Source organism: Morone saxatilis, unplaced genomic scaffold (genome assembly GCF_004916995.1).
Source record: "Morone saxatilis isolate NCDOM2014 unplaced genomic scaffold, NCSU_SB_2.0 Contig11, whole genome shotgun sequence".
NCBI classification, from domain to species: Eukaryota; Metazoa; Chordata; class Actinopteri; family Moronidae; genus Morone; species Morone saxatilis.
In genome coordinates, this window is record NW_023339663.1 from 6,025,399 (window position 1) to 6,047,040 (window position 21,642).

A 21,642-nucleotide genomic window follows, 5' to 3' on the forward strand; every position below is an offset into this window, starting at 1 on the left:
GGGGGGGGGGGGGGTTAAGGCATTGGACAGTAGCGTCGAGAGGCTGTGATTCAATCTCCAAAGCACATCACGCCAGTTTCTCTTGTCACTCCAAAGCAACATCCCCCAGTGTCTACTGGTGTAGAGTCCATTATTAACCATCACGTTATTAAGATCAAAAACATTTAAGACCCTCCCACCCTCTAATCCACTTAATTTTGGTCTTTTTTTCCCCTCCTTTTTTAAACATTGGTCTTAACTCCTTAACTGCAATTTCCTTCCCATGCGCATGACAGATTATATAAATGCTCCAAAGTCATTTACTTTCCTCTCCATACATTCAGTGTGTATGTTTTTAGAATTAGTAAGAAAACTGGTGGCAACCAAGAGATAAATAGCATAAATAGCATTTTTTTTCCCCAGCCCCATCTATAAGTGTCAGGTTGCTGCTCATCATCACAAAGTCAACAGGAGCAAAACTGCATGAGAGTCAAAAGAGACTGTAGTGTGTTTTGACAGCAGCGTGGTTAAGGGGAGTGCTTTAACCAAGCAGCGTGAGCAGAAATCATCCTCAGAGAACACAGTGCAGGAGGCGTCTCTGGTCTTCTGTTCTCTCAGGCCCAGGTCCCAGTGCCAGGGTTGACCTCTTTGGAGGAAAAAGTGCAGGGGCCAAATGGCAGACTGATGCTCTTTGTGCCTGTACGTGAAGATAGGCAGTTACACTCTTGGCTCCTCGTGTGTTCAGGTTTACATTCAGTCCCACGACAGGAAAGACCAAAAGGGCTTTGTGTCAAAATGAGTTAGCAAACTTACGATGGGCAAACCACTTTGAACTGGGACTCGACAGAGAGCAAATGAAAATATGATTCTGTGACTCAAACAGACACGTTATGCAACAAGTTGAGGGTGGCAAAGATTCCACAGGAAGATCTGTCTCTTCCTTTGCAATACCACAGAAGAGAAATGGGAGCAAGAAAATTGCCAAAAATGAGGAGAGAAAAATACAAATGCTGGGTGTCTTGGGGAGGAAAAAAACCAAAACAAAAAACAAGATTATCCTCTGCACAATTCCAACAAAAGAGTTTCCCATTTGGACGACTGGCCTGCAAAACATTCCCACAGATGTTGGAGGAAGAAAAAAAAAAAAGAAAAGCATTAAAAAAAGGACTCCCATCAAAAGACACAAGCGTCTTGTACATCTCAACAAACCATTTTTAACGGGTCCCTCCAAAGAACAATTCAATCATGATCTTTCAGTTATCTCCCTCTTGTTTTCTGAATGGGACCTTATTGATTTCTGAAATCACAAATCAACTGAGCCGGACACGTGGAACATTTCAGACCGGCGGTGGATGATCATTTGTGCCTCGGTGTGTTCTTCTTCCGTTTTCGCTTGAAGAAACAGCAGCACCTGCAGACAGAGACAGACATTAAATCGAAATGTAGATGAGAGGGGCTTCAGATGTAGCAAACAAAACATCAAAACATGAGCGGACTTCTTAAAATTAGTGTGTTAAATATCACAAAAGCTTAAATTTAATTTGAGTCATCCAAATCTGGACAGAAACACGTTTTTTGGGATCATAATGGTGAGAACTGCAGCTGGCGAAAGGTTTGATTAGTCAAATGTTAGCATCAAGGACAAGATGGATGCATAGCCATCCACCAGGTGTTTGCATGCTCATTCGCCTCCCATTTTTAAGAACTGGAAAAATGGCAGAGGGGACTCAACTACAAACTGCTGCAGTGACTCTGAAGGCAGTATTGACTATGCAAAAAATGGAGCAGTGCACACAAAGAGCACAAGACACGGTGAGCCTGAGTGGTCAATAAAAACATACAGAGACAAGAAAAAAGCTGTGGATCAAGACATAGGACAGTGACTGGGTACTCTTAGATTAATTCATCAATAACAAATAATGGTGCACCATGCAACAAGAGTTTAAAGACCTTTAATCTGAAGCCAAATTTGCTGCTAAAAAGTGATATCACATTTCTTATAATTATTACAGGGGCCAACAAGAGACAATTTAGTTAACTTATATCAAAGTTTATTCTTTCTGCCCTGATGTGCTCAAGTGTTAACTTAGTATGCTGCTCACATGGCAGCATGGTTTACTGTCACTTCTCAACATCAGCGGTGGTTAAAAAAAGCGGCAGAGAAGGGCAGAGAATGATAGTACACAGAGTAGACAATGTTCTCAGGGGTATATGACACTACTGCACCAGTGAGAGTCTAGTTTAAATTTGTACATAACAACTCCACTGGGCCCAGCCTAGGCTGGTCCACTCCCTGTCCCATGAGTCTGATGTGGACTAGCAGAGAGGGACTCACCACAGGTTGAGCATTTTCACGCAGCTACAGAAGAAGAAAGAGGAAAGAGTGTAAAGAGAAAAGTAAGATAGATTAATACAGCAAGACCAAGATGATGGACCTGGGCACATGCCACACAAACATGCACACAAACACACCAACAGGACACAGGTGGACACAGAGAGGGAATGTTTGAGAGGGTAAAAAGGGGAAAAGATTACAGAACTGAGGTTATTTAGTCATTAGTATAACTTTTTATAATTTAATTGTTTTTATTTTTGTGAAATATAATTTCACAAAAAAAAAAGGTGTCAGGTCAGATATGTTGACTATATTCCCTTTTTAACTCTTTAATCTCAATTTGTGAATCTCCACTTAATTTTATAATAACTATGGTATGTAGGTTAAGTTTAAACTTAGGAGTGTAAAAAAGTTCAGGCAACCAGCCACAGGACATTACCTGTTCTATCCCTGGGAAAGTTTCATTTGTTGTATTTTAGAAATATATGAGAATGTTGTCAATGAACGAAAAAAATGTAGTGCTACTACTTTATATATAGCTGGAATCAATGCACTAATGTATTTATATATATTTTAATAACTGTACATTATAGCATTACTGATGGAAACCAAAATCCAGAACAAGTTGAACCTGATCCTGCACAAACTGAAAATTATTTCTTATTGTTTGGCACTCAAAAGCACATTTTAGCTCATGAATGTAAATAAAAAGATGAAAGAGCCCAATATACATGTTCCATGGTTTCACCATGGAAACCAGTTATTCCCTCAAAAGGCAAAATAAATAATAATTAATTGAATTTCATCAAACGTATGATTTGAATTTATTACTTCATGTTCTTATATCAAACATCAACTTGTCTGACAAGGTATCAAAGAGACTGGCTGCAAACACACCAATCATCATATCAAACAATTGTGTGAATGGAGACAAGGAGGAAGGCCTGTCGTCTGGGCAGAAATAGAAACAAGCACAGATTAAAGTGAATGAACCTCTGGGAGATTCATGAGGATACTAGCAGAAGGGAATAATTTTTAACAGTGGCTTTGATGGATTCTGGTGGGAAAGATGGTCAATCCCTTCAATACAAATATGTAACACAATAACTAAAGGAGCTGGACTGAAGCGAAATACACCTCTACTTATGTTAAGATGTATTCGGATATATAGTGTAATAAATGTATTACAGTGTTACAGGATAAAATCCAATGTCTACTTTAGGATACATGAAAAAAAATAGTAATTAAATACCATTTAATAGAACACAAACTATATTATATATACTTGCTATAATTAAAGAAATGTTTCACCGTTTTAATCGTTTATGTACAAATTTCAGTGTTTTTCTAAACCAAATTGCCATTGAAAAAGAATAATTTATCTGCTCAAAGTTAAGTAGCATTCATACTACACATAATATTATTCATTCAGATTGAACACCACCACCAGGGATGCCAACCAGCTACACCCCACAAAACCCCAACTAGGTCCACTTAGCTACGATTTTAATAGTACAACTTATTCATCAAACAGAGTTTTTCCAATGCCAATCTCAGCTGCACCATGAACCTACATTTTCCGACCACACACTCACAGAGTAAATTCGCTGCCCTGCCCTATTGTTGTTCTGCTTGCTAGCAAAGCTGGGCCAAATTAGGATGATCTCCTCAATTTATCAACGTCAAGCCTTGAAATAAAATGATGGCACAACATAGGTGGTTGTGCTGGTGACTAGAGATGAAGCATCTCGGCATGTGAAGCTCCCAATACTTTTGCAGCTTGTAACAAAATCTCTGTATTTTGGAGTTAAGTTTCACTTCCACATGTTTTTATCAAGCAAAAATCAGCCTGTTTGCTGTAATATTCAACAACCCTTAAATTCTACCTGCAAAGCACTTATTTCCTCCATTAATATATCTTTGTCTCTAAGTTGTGTCTCAGAAGATCTCCACTCAGTTCTTCTCAGTCAGCTGAATCATGTGACATTCAGCTGGCAGCACGGTTTTTGCACAGTGAACGTCCAACCTTTCATTTCAAGACTGGCACCGGAAGGACCGAATGAAACCAATGTTAACAACAGTTTCCATGTTTGCAGAGAAGAAAAGTGACAGCTGCATACAACGACATCATGGGCATAATCTATATACATGTGACCAAGTTACCACATGGACAATCTGGTGTGATCTCAAATGGCTGCTACCACAAGTCGCTGACAGATTCTGCACTCATCGTTATTACTGGTACTGTTAAAGACACGATGATTGGGTTGATCAACAGTGGAGTATTTCTTTAAGACGGCCAGGCTGTGAGACAGTGAAGTGCCAGTGACAGTGGCTGCCAGTGTGACCTAAGTTAGTGGTTGACTGCTCAGGCAACAGGTATGAAAAGCCGTATTAGCTCCGACTGAGAAGTTAATCTGCACCAGTTTTCTTTCTTAAAAAAAAAAAAAAAACTAGTTGAGAGAACAGCATAGAGACAGGCAGCAGTAAAGATCAACAACCCACACAGTCAGATAGAAGATAAGAGGGGCAGGATGACAGCTGGAGGGGTTGGGGTGGGGGGGGGCTGTCACAATTCCACGGCATAGCAAAAAGTGAGAGAGAGACAGAGCAGGAAAGAGAGGAAGCGACAGATGGACACGGAGGAGTGGTGTGGCGGGTGTGTGACACATACTTGGCCTCGTCGACCACTTCCACCTCTGCCTGAGCTGTGATCGGAGCATTGGAATGAACTGCCAGTGGATCGTCTGCGTTCAGCTCCCCGTTGGTCGAGCTGACCACCTGTGGCACAGACGGGTGTTACTTCAAGAACAGTGAAGATGTTGGCTAGAATCAATGTCCTTCTGTGAATTCCCTTTACTTTTTCCTTCATGGAAACATGTCAAAGCAAACAACAACACATCAATAACACAAAGATACATAATAACGTTTATGTGTTCAATGAACTACTTTTTCTTGCTTGCAGTTTGTATCCAGAGTCAGTGATTGCTATCAGTGTGTACTGATATGTGTCTGGGTGTCTCTCTTTGATACTGGCGCAGGCGTTTAAAGTGAATTTGTTTGCAAAAAGTTTGCCCCAAAAGATGCAGCGATTTTAGTTAAATGCTAAATCTTTATCTTAACTCTTTCAATTTCTTCTTTTTATCATAGTCTGGCTGGAGGTAAGTTGGTTTTGTCTTAATATATCTTTAAAGGTATAATAAGGGAAGCTTTAATTTACAGTACGTTTAAAACGTTTACGTACCAGCCCATAGGCCAGCATAGAAGAAAACTTTTCTAAATCGTAAAGACACAGATGAACAATCAGACATCAAACAACAAAAAGACACGGCCAGCCAACACACAAATTGGTGGCTGTCCCATTAACCTGTAGAAGAAAATGCAGTACAATTATTGTAAAAATGTGTGTATTGTGTACGTAGGTGTATACAGTGTACACCTTTGTTGATCTCAACCAACCAAAAGCCATTCACTTCCATTCATGTTGAAACAGTGCAGAAAAGTCTCCAGATGAGGGTGCCGGACACAGGAAACACTATTGTTGAAATTACGTTGTTTTTGAAACTGCCATACTCCATTCAACTTTGCACAGATATAGGGGGGGAGAGACGAGGTGCAAGATGAGGGTCACATGACTGCTGGAGGTAGTGAAGCTACTATAAGTGAGTTATTCTGTGTGCTTACTGCCAGTGGACCACAATGTCTGTGTGAGCCACTGATATAGATCACCACCATCTGTGGGTTTGACTGAAGTGATGTGAAAGACAAAGACCTTTGCTTTCTTTAGACTTCCAGTATTGTGCTTGAAGATGTTTTCTTCATTTTCAGCTATTTCTCCAGCAAGAGTTGGTGTTCCAGTCTTTTTCTGGGTCTCCCCACACATTAAAAGAATTTCAGGTAAAACTATGTGACGGTAGATGGAACAGTAACTGTGCATCTTTCAAAAGATAAATAAATAGTATATAAAAAATAAATAGCAGTAGCCTAAATAACATACAGCCAACCTGCCCGGGTGGAAGACATCTGGTTAAATAGCTTCGTCCATCTCTTGCAAGCAACCTGCAAAGAAAAAACTTAATACAGCAGGAGGAGCACGGACAGAGGCCTTCACAACCCTACTCAGAGGTCTAGGTCCAGGGATATGATTCTCCCACAGAAGCAGTTTCACCACCTTTCCATAACTCATCCTGCAGTGACAGTCCAATCAGAGCTGGAGAGACATATTTCTGCCAATGGAAAAAAGCAAGGCCGTGTATAAAGTGAACATACAACAGTTTTTACATTGATGACATTCCTATACCGTTTCAACATGAATGGCAGTTAGTGGCATTCAGCAGAAAAGCCAGAGATCACCTAAAGCCTACACTGTACACACCTATGCAAACAGCTTGTTACAGACAAGGGTAATGGCAAGTTGTCAGAACTACACCAGGATGTTCCTTAAAGCATAATGGCCCTTTACGACTTAAGAGCATGCACTTAAACGGATGAGCCAGGTCACCCTGCCATGCAAGAGGCTTCTTGATCTTGCAAGGAATGTCCAAGCGCCATGAAGAGTTGTAGGACCTGAGATCAAAATGCCACAACCAGGGCTGCTGTTTATAAAGCTAAACCACATTTTCACCATCTGGGGTGGGTGGCACCAGATGACATGCATATGGTGGTGCAGAAAAAATAACATTTCCCAGCCAGGGGTAAAGGGGTGGGGGAGGTATATGGTTGTAGATCTGTCTCACACAGGACAAATGCCATGTCCTGGTAAAATGTCTGTTATCTGCTATTGTACATTTTGTTGTGAACCAGAAGAGTAATTACAAATATAAGTATTCAGGAAATACCATTAAATAGTGATCAATTATAAGCCGTAATTTCAGGCAGTTAATAACGAAAACAAAATGTTTATATGGCCGAGAGTGAGAATAGCCTTAAATTAAAAATACCACCAAAATTAAGCAAAATTTGCTTCAGTTTTTTAATTTTTTAATACCAAACTGGTTCAAAATATTTTTGAGCTGATCGAGTATTTCACTAAGTGTGATGCACTTGAGTATTGTTGTTGAAGTTTTAATCTAAAATATTATATATATTTTTTAGATTCAATCCTATGAGACAGATCTGACTCCATAGAGATTAGGTGGGGGCTGTTGGTTGATCAGGTGAGGGGTGTATACCTGCACTGAGCCCCCGTGCCTGTCCGCTGCCAGGTGGGAGGTCAGATAGGAGGAGTTTGCTTGGCGTGTGGGCTGCACTTCCCATGCTCCTCGTCGATCTGAGACCGCTGTCTGCTCAGGAGTCGAGGGGGGAGTGGGGCATCGGTGATGGGAGGGGAAGAGGGATTGGGGTGCGATGGGAGGGGAGGTGGGGGGGTGATGGAATAATTGCATTAGGAAAGATGGGTAATTGGGTGTGCGAGGCCAGGTACCATGCAAAGCAGCATGAGAAATGGAGAAGAAAAAAAATGTAACAAAATAAAGGAGTGAATCAAATCAAAGCAAGGCTTCAGCCAGAGAACTGAACCAGAAACTACATGAGCCTGAAGCCAAATGGAGGTAAGCTCTTACATCTAAAACTTTGGCCTCGATCTCATTTCACTTAACACAAAAATACACCTAACTTATTGAACAGGTTTTTAACCTTCTTAAATCATTTTTTTGTTATGAAACCAGCTAATCAAAGCAGAAGTGTTTATTAAAACAAAATGTCAAGTACATTTAGCAGTGAAAAAAGTTATTAAAATCCTCAATTGGTAGAAATGTTCAAATGTACTTATTCACCCAAACCTTATATGGAAACTTTGCAAGGATTTGCACCACAGCTCTGAAATTTGCATTTAAGGCAACCACAAACACATGCAATTCCTTGGAAAGGCTGGCCAGAAATACCATTAATAAAACACCTGCACTGACAAGTTCAGCACATTTTTTTCACACTCAAAGTTTCACTGTTCTGATTAAAGAATCAAATAATTCCTCCCTTCACTATCTTAGTGTATCTCATTCCAATGCAGTACACTAAGTGAATGATTACAAAGCTTTATCTCAGTCATCTTCATCTTCGTGAGTTGCTGCCAATCAACAGAATTCATTTCAATTTCTGGTCTGTAATAATTCAACAGTCCACCCACAATAATTAAACTGCACACTAATTTGTCTCAAACACCAATATAGAGAGAACTGGGATTAATTGTTTGAAAACCAATCATTTGTTTTGCTTGGATTAGAATGCAGGTGACATATATGGGACTCCTTCTTTAAAAAAATAAACAAATGCTTAACACCTATACTATATATCCCATCAGTAATAATAGCTGTCATATAAGCTTTGAAACTCTGCATGCACATTAGCTTTGTTTGGTAATAATGATCCTGATAACTGAAGAATCCGGAGTTGTTGAAGATGTTGTGTTAGAGTTTCCCTCATCCGCAGGTCAGGTTGAAGGTCACCGAGACTAACTCTTTATGGACATCAGTATCAGGGGTGTGGTACATACATGTGTGCCTTGTACATTTCAGGTTGTAACGCACTGTTTTTCTTGCTTTCACTGGAACAAAAGCCTGGTAAACACACAAACACACACACACTCACTTTATAACAAAACCTGGCGTACCTGATTTCTAATTGGTGGGTGCTGTGAGGGTCTGTCTCTGTGAGGATGGCTCTCTCTCGTGACAGCAGATGCTCCAGAGTCTATATGAACAGACCCCACTGGTGTGGGCTGAGGGGAAGAATAATTAATTAAAAGCTGGGCTGTCAAGCAGCTTGCTAAAAACTGTTGACAGACTTAAAATGTATCTGTTAACAGTTTACGTGTGTTACTTACTATCTGCCTGCCAACCCAGTCGTAAGTGTAATCAAAGGTGTATCCTTTTCGCTCAAACAGTTCAGTGAACAGAGTCCTCAGATACTCATAGTCAGGCTTCTCAAAGAAGTCCAACCGTCTCACATATCGCAGGTAGGTGGCCATCTCCTCTGAATTACACACAAAACAAAGAGGAGGACTGGTTTAACCTTTAATATTGATACTATGATTCTAATTCTGCTGTAGGATGACATTTCAACAACTATCTGGAAATAAACAGGTCAAATCACAGCACAATATCGAATTTTCAAGCTTTACAGCTTGATCCATAAGTATACTACAGCCATCATCAACACACCTGGGAAGTTCTCACAGAGGACCTCAATGGGAGTGTTTCGTTTTGTGTCTCCGATCTTTTGGTATCGTTCTTTCAACGTGTCGGCCTGTAAAATCCAAACAGAAATCATAATTATATGAAAACAAATTCCTAATATGTTTTTTTTTTTTTTAAGAACAGACAGGAACATCTTAAATCCTGACTGCACTGTCTACACACACACAAATTAACAACTGGTTAATTTCCAGTTTATTTCTTATAGAAAACCCTAATAACTTAGGTATTTATATTAACTTTCGTTCACTTGTAATTATACTGATTTTGGACTTAATACAGAATTGACACATTTTGAAATTCTTCATAAATAACTGCAAATAAAACAATGATACTGATCTGATTATCGGATTATGATTTCAAGGCTGCAGAAATCACTTAATCACTCAGATAGTTATTTTTTTAATGATTGTTTTTCTGCATAGGATAAAACAGATTTTGTAACACACTCTTCCATGTACTTGGTATACCTTTAGTCCTTGCCACGGTAGACTGCCACGAAGGAAATACATGAACATGTGGCCTAAGGCCTCCAGGTCATCTCGCCGGCTTTGCTCTATCAACAGATTTGATACAATTTCACTGAGAAACATCAAGAATAAAGTGCTAAACACACATTACATAATAAACATTATGAACAATATTGAACAAAAACAAAGCTATGAAATGAACCTTACCTTTGCCTAAATGTGTATTGATGGACATGTATCGAGCAGTGCCAGTCAAGCTCTTATGCTCCCGGTATGGAATGTGTTTTTTGGTCTCGGGGTCGATGTACTCTTTGGCCAGGCCAAAGTCAATGATGTGGATAATGTGTTCCTTTTTATTCCCTTGCCGTCCGATGAGAAAGTTTTCAGGTTTTACATCTCTATAGATGAGGTTTTTAGAGTGTACATACTCCATTCGAGAAATCTGGTGAGAAAGAAAACAGTGGACTCAGCAAACAGAAATATGGACATAAATCAGATGTAATCAAATCACAAAGTCTGCAAAATGGGAATCAAGATGTCAAAATTACTCAAAAATGAAATTTTTAGTGAAAGTTGACTGCTGCAATACGTCAGTCTTTTCAAGAGCATTTTAATACAATATTTCCTAAGGAACTGACTTCAGCATTATTATACATTACAGGGGCACTTCAATGATTACATATGAAGGTCAGTTTACTAGTGATGGTTAGTATTGCGCTTTACTCGTCAGGGATGTAACTGAGCTGTAATATGGGAAATGTTAGATTGAGTGTTTCACCCATACTCAGGACTAAAAGTCTGCAACATGATAATTCTTTTTTAATCTGTCTCTTGCAAGTCTCATGGAAGTACAATACTTAAATGCTGCTTAAACCCATTTGAACACATGATAGTAGGCTTAACTAAATGGATCATACAACCAAAAACACACAACCAGAGAGTAATACTAGCCATGCATTAAGACTGCAACTAATGATGATTTTCATTGATCATTATAAATCTTTTTGAGTAATTTTACAATTACTTATGGCTGCGACTACAACATATTGAGTGTAGTCCTCAATTAATTTATGCTGACTGACTAATGATTAATTTACTAATTGTTTCAGCACTATGCTGCACAGCTACCACTGTGCCCCATTACTATCACACAACAAAAGCCTCAATTAGTGGTTGGAAATTCTGGCTCAACATCAACAGAGATGCAAAACCATCCTGCTGGGATTTAGGACTACGAAAAGCACCAGCGATTAGGATCAGAACGACAATGTGTTTATAGAGAAGTCATTTTAATCAAGTGCTCATAGCTGTTCCGAGAAGAGATTTGTAATGGAAGCAAGAATGACAGCTCAGACACAATGGGAAAATAAGTAATGGCATGAGTAATATGATCCTTCACTTGGGTTTGATCTTGAGGAATCCTGATACCCTGAAACAATCGTGGTGAAAACACAACAAAAAAACAGGAGCTTGAGTAGAGTGAGTCATTTGTGTCAAAAAAATAAAGAGGAAGACCTACATGATGAATATAGAAGAGATTGGCTGAGATGCAGGGTTTAGCAATTCTCTGTTCTGCAACACCGTGCTTATGTTGTGCTGTTTTGTAGGTTTCCTTACAAATTTGCAGAGGCTATCATTACAAGAGCACTGCAGATTTTGTGCTGACAAAATGAAATGTTAGAAATTTTGAGATGTCTGAGGCGTCTAAAAGACTGGGCAAACCACCCTCTGAGCTGCTCAAAGTTAATGAGATTCAGTGATGGCTTTGCTCTTTTTGACAGCTCCTAGCCCACCAGACTGTCCAATAGTACATGTATACTGACAGATTGCGAATTTGCAGAATGTGTAATGGGAGACTTCACTGGTAGCGCACCTTCCCACCTGTGCTATGGGCCTGGTAAGCAGGACTTTGGGTGCATTGTGTTTATTTTATTTAAACAAATACTGTACAACAGTTATATAGGCAGTGGAATTGAACCCGGCTTCTGCGGTAAGGAGTCAGCCTTGATACATGGCACACAGTCTACCAGGTGAGTTAATGGGGCGCCCCCAAAAGTAAAATCTTGAGTTTAAAAAAAAACTGTTTAACAAAACACTCTGAACTCTAGGTCAATTTACCAGCCTTTTCCAGGGCTTTCAACCACATCTCATGGTCTGCTCAGTTGTCAAAGTGAGCATAGTTGAGTTGTCAACTGAGCAAACCCCATCTGCTGAGAAAGATGAACTTGAAAGCTCCAGCAAAAACATTAGACAGTAGACTAGGTGTGGGGCAGATTCACGTCAAAGCTCTGCAAGGCTTTTACTGTGAAACATATAAGCAGGAATTTTATGTTTTAACAGCACATTACCTCATCACCTATGCAAAGTAGTTCAAAGTAGTTCATCAGAATGAACGAAACAGTGACTGACAATGCCACTTCTGTTGGTGAGCATTGTGTAATCAATGCCGTGGAACTGCAAATTTCACAATTATTTTAACATGGGCTTTATTTAACAGACAGCTCCTACAGCTATTTTAACATTACTTAAGAGTTTACAATCATTTCATCAGATATGTTAGGTGAATTGAACAATTTCATGTGTCATATAATGCTCTGAACTCACCAGCTGAATTGCTATCATTAAGACGGTCTTCAGTGAAAAGGTCCTGTCACAAAGGTCAAAGAGGTCCTCTAGACTCGGGCCCAGCAACTCCAGAACCATTGCGTTGTACTTCCCACAGGGTCCAAAGTAAAACACCTGGGGGACACCTTCAGCTGAAACACAAGAACAAAGAAATTAGACTTCAGAGACAAAATTCCCAGGCTGGTGGAAACAGCTGTACATCCTCACATTTGTCTAAGTAATCCCTAGTCTTTATTGTTTACCGCACATTTACAAGTGCATCAAACATATAAGAGATCGCTGTTAATAGTTTAGATAATTAAAGGCAAACTGATGTAAGAAAAATAAATACTAGTTACTAGATACTAAAAAGAAGAATATGCCTTCAATGTGTTGTATATACTAGTGGGACTTCTGAGAGAGTTAGGGTGGCAAATGTGTTTATTATTCCTGTCTCCCTTGACTAATGATATTTGTAAGTTGGCTTCAAGGTGAAGCAACAACAGGCCTCAAACTGGTCAGATAGGAGGAGGGGCACCACAAGGTTACTCAGGACAGAGAGCAGAGAAAGCTGCTAGGTAAACATTAACCCTAAAGAAAAATACAACGCAGTGCCGGCAAATAAAACTGTGTCACAGCTCTACTGCAGGCTGAAAACTAATCTTTTCACTGCCTCATATCACATCCTCCCAACTGAATCATATCCTCTCTGCTCTACTCACTTTAATTGCTCCAAAATCCCTTCCATCTGTCACCTTGGCTCTTATTTTATTTCTTGTCACAGTGCAGTTTAGTGTTGTGTGGCCAGTGTAATGCAACTGTAATAATGATAGGGCTGGTGCTCTGACCCTTGTTCTTTTTTGTATGGGTTGACTGTAATACTCGTGATCTGGGAATTAAAGGTACTTGTATTGTTAAACTTGTAGAAAAGTGTGTGAGCTTAATGCTCTAAAATTGAAATGTCAAGAGCTGGCAGGATGTGAACCGTTTTAATCTCTCCTCTATTCCTGCAGTTTTTAATGAAATATAAAAAGCACAAAAGGGGATTTCTGAATTTTTAACACAAACCAAGTTCAAGTTTTATGCACATACAGCTCTCATTAATTCCTAATTATTTGGTGATGTCTGTATTGTTTGTGGTATTCCTGACCACATCCTGAACTTTAGTTTCAAAGAACAGGAAATCAGGTCAAACTGTTAATTGCCTTCAGGGGAGCACGATTCAAAGTTAGACTGCAAGTCAGAGTCCTATTAAAAAGGTCCCCTCAAGAAACTTCAAAGAAATGCTGGCGCTTCAATCATGCAGACCTTGCTTTATCAGACTGCTTAAGCTGTGCTCAGTCCTTGGAAATATTATTATTGTACAGAAGTTGGAAAAATGCCGACTGCAACGTCGAAAAAAAACTCTTTGGGAGATAGTATTACTGTATATACAGTACAGTAGCTTTGTTTGCTTTGTGTGTATACTTAGAGATGTGTTTATGTGGATATGTATGTATGCTTGTATGTTTATTTATGTATATTTAGATTTTGACACTGACACTTGTTCCTCATATCTGAATGGATGATTTCATTGTAAAATCTAAAATTTAAGTCACCATTAATTAATTTTTTTGGCCACTTAGTTGGCTGCTCAACAAGCTCGAAAGACAACAGTGACATATTATCTTCTTTACACACTAACAGGTCATAGAGCAGCATTACCGTGCATTTGGAGTCGTGTTTCACCTGGAATGGAAAGGTCCATTATTTACTTTTTTTCTTTCTTTGTTTTGGTCTCCAATTCCTGAGCTCCTTAATGCTCCATTGTGTTCAACTGCTAGTTTATTCTGACTTTGTCACTTAATGACATAGACTTGACTAGTCTATGCTGGAGAGTGAACAAATACAGTTAAGTTGCTCGCCATAAAACGAAATTAATGAGCTGACATGAACATAAAAATATCAGAGCAGCTTTAAAACAACATTTCTAACTCGTTTAAGTAACAGCCCTCGACTAGATCAGTAGATTTTGGTTCTGCCCTTAACATATGTACTAGATGTTTATATTTACAAGTTTGAACATAATTTAATTATTCTGTGCACACACACACACAAAATATCACACAAACAATCACACACCTCACAGGTAAAAAAAGTTTAGCTGCCAGCCCACACTATATTGGTTGTGTACTTGGTTGTGTATGTTTTGTGTGCCACGACGAAGGAGACAGACGTAAGAAATGAGTGGGCACAATAAAGTTTAGTGAAGGGACCAAAAACTTATCATTCTGCTCAAGTAGCTCAAGCAGAGTATAATAATCAGAAAGCTAAATACTAATACTACTACAAATTCACATTGAATATGCTGATGAAGACATCTGACTTGCCAGCTGGGTAATGGGAAATACACTGCAGCATGAAAGGTGGCGTAAATGCTGTCAGCTAGCATATGGGCATGTAGGAGTCATGCTGCGCTCCATCCTGTGTTTCTGGACACCATTATGCAGTTCTGTGGGTTGCTAATTGTACCATAGGAATGAGTGCCTTGAAACCCTGGGTGCCTGTGGGAGGCCTAAAAATGTGTCAGATTGGAGATGTGCTGTAAATAAATGGATAAACGGTTGTTCAATTGAAAACAAGGTTGGTCTAGCTTTTTAGTAGCAAAGGAAAAGCAGAGATTGCAGAACCGTCATTATGTATAGCAAAACAGTCCTCATAAAAGATGGAATCTGTGTGTCCTGCACTGCAAAGTATACTCTAATTGTACGAGACTCAAACTTTGATGAAAGCTACCAATTTTCTAGGTACCACTTTTGACTTCTCTCATTCAATTTAAAAAATAATGAGAGCGATGCCTGGGTGAAGTACTGACTTGGTCCTGAAGACATTTCTACAGTGTTGCAAGCAAGTGAATAGCATGCAGCATAGACAAACAAACACAGCCGTTTCAAAATGACATCCACACTGACATTATGCATCGGTGAGTGAAAGAGCCGAACAGCGCTGGGTAAAAAGGTGGATTTGCCTCTACTGGAGCAATATCTTGCAGGTACCATTCTTCAAGAAAGGCTTCTGACTGTTAAATAAGCTTTTGAACTTGAGTATGTAGTTCACGCTGGAGGTCATGTCTGTTCAAATCCTGCTCAAACCTTACAGACTGACACTCCAGACCCCACAGACATAACAATATTTGACTGTAGATTCAGCTTTAGTCATTTTAATGGACTTCATATGCTAAGAATATATACTATAGTTGTATCATGCAGTAACATACAAATATTTGATAAATATCATATATCACACATATACTTGTATCATCCCTCAGAGTAGCAGGTCTGTGCGAAGGTAAGAATAACACATCAGTATAGAAATCATAACTACAAAAGGCTGTAACAGTAGACTTTCCCAAATGTATCAGTTCTGTCAGCCACTGAATGAAACCTGTATTGTATAAAAGCACAAATACATTTTCCTATGCATTACTATAATCTGATAGAGGTGCTGGCTGCAGTCCTTTACAACAAAAGGGGAACAAGTTGAATGTGTGATGAATGAATAGAACTGAAAGGCACTCGCCCAAATCTCCCCACACACTTATTTCTATGTGTGCAATTTTTCAAGCTGCTGTCAAAGACCATATCTTTTTCTGGACTGTGATGAGACCAGTCCTGCGCTAAGACGTTTTATTTTGACCATCTGGTAGCAGTTTTTCTCTTATTAATAATGTATCCATCACTGTGACGAAAGGGGTTGTAGAAAATTCACTAAGTCTGTTTTTACCCGTTATATTTCATTTCTTTCGTCTCAATACTTTGTAGACTTATTTTATGTCGTAATTCCATATTATAACATGCTTAAGGCCAGAGCAACACTACACCACATCACAAGTGCTATGCAGAAATATTAAAAACGGCGATTTCTTCGTGCATGGTGGCAACGTGGAATGCATTTTTTTAAAATAATGGACGAAAATGTCGTCTATTACAGAAATAATTACGTTGGGATTACTGTATTCTGCCGTTCTGTGTGGAGTTTGCATGTTCTCCTCGTGCCTGTGTGGGTTTCCTCCCACAGTCCAAAGAAATGCAGGTTAGGTGAAATCGTGACTCTAAATTGACTGTAGGTGTGACAGTCAATGTGTTTCTTACTCTATACACAGTAAGAAAAGTGGTTACCTGTGCAGGGTAGACCCCACTGTACTACACTGTAAATTTATGACAGGTGTTTTTTTTTTTTTACTGAAGTGGAGAATAAGCAGAGATGGGCTACTCATGTTGGTTCTGCAGTGGCTCTATAGAATATTCTATGCCTCTTGTGGACTACAGCCAGCTCCTGCCTCACACCATGTTTTGTGCACTGTGCAGATCCACTTCTGATTGCACGAGCCCTGCACGATCGCTCCAGCCTCTGATTGGTTACTCAAATTACATTTCTGACAGACATACAGAATTTACTGGCTTGCTTCAGTTCAGTGGCTGCTTTCCCTAAACCTGCTTTGTTGATTGTCAATCTGCTCATTTGTTGGATCATTTATTTGATTACTGCACCATTTTGTCACATTCATTTACATTCTACAGAGCTGCAGAACCAGCTATTCGGTTTTGTTGTTTCGAATTTATTTGGAATTAACTATGAATTCTTTTACAATTTGGTAAAGGACAGAAAATTCCCAACCACTGACCATATGACTTATTCACGCAATAAAAATTCAATGCAAAACTGTGTCCACAAATACCTCTAAAGGTTCTTCTACTTGAAAACTAAAGTGAATAGAAATAAACATTAGTACTTATATTGTAACTCATGTGTACAAACATTGCATAAGATCATTCTATCCAGAGAGACATGTACAGAATGATCAAGTGTCTGAACCAGTGCAATTTGTTTTTACAGACTAAATTTGTTTCTTCAGTGCCCATTAAAAACTGGCTACTTGGCACAGACGGATCCTTAAATCTCAATTTAAAGTGCATGTTTTAGAGTTCAGTCAATTAACAGCATGACCTCAGCTTTATGTAATGCACAAATATAAGCTTTCACGTTGTAAACTGTATGACTGTAATGCCCGTCCCTGTTTCACAAGGAAATGTACACAACAGACTGCTTAGTCATAATGGCGTGATCGCAGCCAAAATAACAGAAGACAATGACATTGTTATGTAGCAACTGAAACATTGCAGTCAATTCTGTAATCAGGGTGGATATTATTTTCTCATTAAAAGGAAGTTTTTAATTAAAATAGGAGTTGTTTTTTTTGTTTTTTTTACATGTGCAGTCATCATGACAAGTCTGAGATTCATAGATGTCAAAGAATAAAGTACCATATCAGTATCAAATACAACTGTACAAATATATTTTCTCTGTTGATGCAGTCGTTATAATTTTTGAAATCTATCCCCTAATAACTGATAAAACTATAGAGTTGTAAAAACTAAAAGCCTGCTAAAACACTCCTCCCTAGTTTCTCACCATGCCTTAGCTTTTCACTCGATGCAAACAGTGCACTGGGAGAAGCTCTATTCTTATCAATGATCCATGTTTTCGCATTAGTGGGAACAGATATCCCGGATAAGACCTCCGACCTTTCCTTTACATGTTTGTAAAATCTAGTAAGCTGTGTCGCTGTGGGAAATGTTTACTTCTTGGGATTGCAACGGTCACAGAGCTGGTGTAGTGTTTCATGATGAAGCCTGGCTGCCAATACCTTCGACAGCTCAATAGTGTCCAACCCACCCTTGAATAAACCCTCTTGATCTTCAAAACCGTCTTGTCCTTGGCACAACAATCCCTCATAGTCTGCTGTCTTGTAAAACCAAAGCAGCAATTAAACAGTTATTGACTGCACTGAGAAATATTCTCGCATAATATCTGGAATGAGATGCTTAATTCCTAATTGAATCATCCTCATTAATATCCAGTGACAGTTGGTTATGCACCAGATACAACACCTGATTGAGCATCTGAGTCAAACCACATTAATTCATAAAGACCCTGTCGCACAGACACTGTGACAACCACATTGGCTGAGAGGAATGTGGCACAGCACACAGCCAAGAAGAAATGAGGTCACGTTATCCCATCTGGAGGAGAGGACAGAGGCAGGTTAGTACTAAGAGAGGCAGACCCACTCTCTAAATATTTAATGAGTTTCCGCACAGTTGGCCTTTTCAAGCCCTTGCCTTTGCAAAACAATAGCCATTATATCCCCAGTCTGGTTATCATATATGCATGTAGAGCTCCAAAAAGCACATCAAGGACCATACATTACGCAAAGGTGGCTTTTATTTTCCATGCCAAACTGTGACTGAGGCCTCCCATAAACTGTAACACTGCGACTTAACTGATATGTGGGGAAAACCTTAATTAATAAATTAACAAGCAGCATGATCAAACTTAGCGCTCATAAATCACTGGCTACAACTGTGTATTTTGGTGTATTTAGGTGTATTTAGTGTATTCATGTGTCAACCAGCGCAATGCATACGATATTATTTTAACCATTTTACCAGAAGAGCAACTAACATCTATTAAAAAAGATTTTTCTATTGTCCCATTGTTTCTAGTGTCCCCACCCATTTCCTCTGGTACCAAGAATAAAAAAAAAAGTTTGCCCTTCATTTATTTCTCTGTTGTAGTTATTTAATCCTCACAAGATTCTTGTCAGTGGTTGCTGTAACAGAGATGCGTCAGCAGACCTTGACTAATCTTTTATGACAAACCGAGAAATTCTCAAGAGAGCAGAATTAAGGGAAGAGAAGTTGAGAAGCAACTATTATTGAATTGTTTTCCATTATGAACATGGAATAACAAAGTTTAAAGGGCATGACTCAAGAAAATGAGGACCTGGAAAAAGACAAATATCAGTGTTAATGTGTACCATTAGTTTTGAAATCACTATGCAACAACACAATAAAGGGCAGAAACAGCTACCAATAGCCATTACGCGTGAACAATAGTAAATAAAAAATTAGAACAATGATAAATATAACCATTTAATGAACTGCAAGATATAATACTACAGGTCAGGTATCAAGTACATTTTCAACATTTGGGTTAAAGTCATTTGGGCTTCACCGATTGCAGACACTGACTGCAGGAACCGAACATCAGAACCAATATATGAGCACTAGATACACATTAGTAATACAAAAATCATCATTCAGCAGTGACATTGGCTGAATGACCACGGTTCCTTGGTATCTGCCAAACTTTAACGCATGCATATTAAATATATAAAATACCACCATAATAAGACCATCTGATGACATGGATTATCACTAATCTTGACCACATGATCTAACCTCATGCAGTGAAAGTAACCCAGTTCCCAGGTGTTTTAATAAGACAACAGAAATAAATACATTTCTTAGCTACCTGCAGCACCACAACAATGTGTAAGTCTGCTTTATACTGGATATATGTATTTTTTGTCAGATAAATCTGCACACTAAGATCAAAGCTCATGCTACATTTCCTTAATGCCAATATTTTTATCCTAAGATGCGTTGATTGACTAAATGTAATGTGAAAAGAGGAACTTGTAGTGATGAGCCCACAGATAATCATTAACTAACTCTGCAGTTCCACTAAGCTCTATTTCAACTCATTATTTTGGTTTTCCAGCCTACAACTTTTTGGTTAAATAAAAGAATAAAGTTAACGACTAGCTGATGAAAACTGTGGAGCGTTTAGTGTAAATCTCTCAGGATTCAGGAGACCAAAAAATAGAACAGAGTTGAAAGGTGAGTGATTACTGGATGCATATTCACCAGGTTTCTAGAAACTTGACTCCAAATGAACAATAAGGTTGCTCGGCGTCTGCTGGATGTGTGGAAGTCTGTATGCACTATGCCATCTTCAACATGGTGATAATATGTCAGTGTTGTGTTCACAGCTTCTTTCCACAGCCACCAAATAACAAATTATTGCAGGTTTAAAAAAGAAATGACAATTATTCACACTATTTAATACTAAGTCACTAAGTCAGTACATAGAAACATGTTTTAACACATTCAGATTTAGCCTATGGAGACCCACACTAAGCCAGGGTGACACACTGACACATAATGTTTAAGTTATTATTGGCTCAGTCACAACTGGAGATGTGAGTTAAGGCTACTGCAGACAAGACACCAATGACGGTAGAGACAGAGCACTGAAAATAAGTTACGACCTCAAATATAGTCTGCAACACCTCCTGCTTATTCTGCCTAGAAAACAACAAGGAAGTCTTTTCAGTGAATAGGAAAAAAAGATCCGCTGCTACATCGGTTTTGTAAGCGTATAAGAAGCTTTATGTCAACACCTTTCATATTGAATTGCACCGCTGGTCAAAGTATCGTCAAGCAAGGTCACTGTTCAACACGCCTGCTATGCACGTAGCCATTCACGCACTCGTGTACACAAAGTCCTGGAGATTAAAATAAGTTGCTGACCCAGCTTAATATCAATACGTAACCTGAGTGGAGTAATCACTTGTTGTGGAAATGATGCAATCTTTTGGGCTGATCTTCCAAAACAGTCAAATCATGGTCATGCAGCCACACAAAAAAACACCACAAGGAGTGACAAACAAATATGTGACCTTACCTGTAGTTCCCAGTGTTTTGTAGAACCGGTACTCTAAATGCAACTGTGGTGCCCTCGACTTCACTGGTTCCTGCACGGTGGACACATCCAAACAAGAACTCAGTTAATGACAAACTGGAATAAAAACACTGAAAAAAAAAAACTTAAAACTGAATTTTACTTGATATGTTAAATCAAAGTAAAAAAACAATAAATGGATTTTCCACACAGGACCAGTGTGTAGGATTTAGTGGCATCTAGTGGTGACGTTGCAGACTACAACCAACTGAAACTGCTCGCCTCAACTAACTGGTAGGAGAAACTATGGTGGACACAAAACCTGCGAAAGGCCTTATCAAGAGCCAGTCTTTGGTTTGTCCATTCTGGGCTCATTCTAAGATAACAAAAACATAATTCTTATTTTCAGGTGATTATACACTAATTAAAACAAATATTAATTTTATTTTTTGTGTTATATTCCATTTCTGCCAGTAGATCCTCCCAAATGTTACAC

The 21,642-nt window shown here is 38.9% G+C and overlaps 1 protein-coding gene across 4 annotated transcripts in view; it reads right to left on the reverse strand.

Moving 5' to 3' along the window:
* Positions 1 to 211: 211 nt before the first annotated feature.
* csnk1g1 (casein kinase 1, gamma 1) overlaps positions 212 to 21,642 on the reverse strand; it is a 31,049-nt gene continuing 9,618 nt past the window's right edge. Inside the window, exons 4-14 of one of the 4 annotated variants that reach the window (XM_035652230.1) lie at positions 21,150 to 21,219; positions 12,579 to 12,730; positions 10,182 to 10,416; positions 9,975 to 10,060; positions 9,472 to 9,556; positions 9,135 to 9,283; positions 8,922 to 9,029; positions 7,486 to 7,596; positions 4,989 to 5,095; positions 2,315 to 2,338; positions 212 to 1,390 (exon numbers count right to left, since the gene is read on the reverse strand). In XM_035652230.1, the coding sequence (XP_035508123.1) occupies positions 1,336 to 1,390; positions 2,315 to 2,338; positions 4,989 to 5,095; positions 7,486 to 7,596; positions 8,922 to 9,029; positions 9,135 to 9,283; positions 9,472 to 9,556; positions 9,975 to 10,060; positions 10,182 to 10,416; positions 12,579 to 12,730; positions 21,150 to 21,219 (1,182 nt within the window). In that variant the 3' untranslated portion in view covers positions 212 to 1,335. The remainder of the gene's footprint in view (positions 1,391 to 2,314; positions 2,339 to 4,988; positions 5,096 to 7,485; positions 7,597 to 8,921; positions 9,030 to 9,134; positions 9,284 to 9,471; positions 9,557 to 9,974; positions 10,061 to 10,181; positions 10,417 to 12,578; positions 12,731 to 21,149; positions 21,220 to 21,642) is intronic. The other 3 variants (XM_035652232.1, XM_035652231.1, XM_035652233.1) reach the window with 3 other exon arrangements.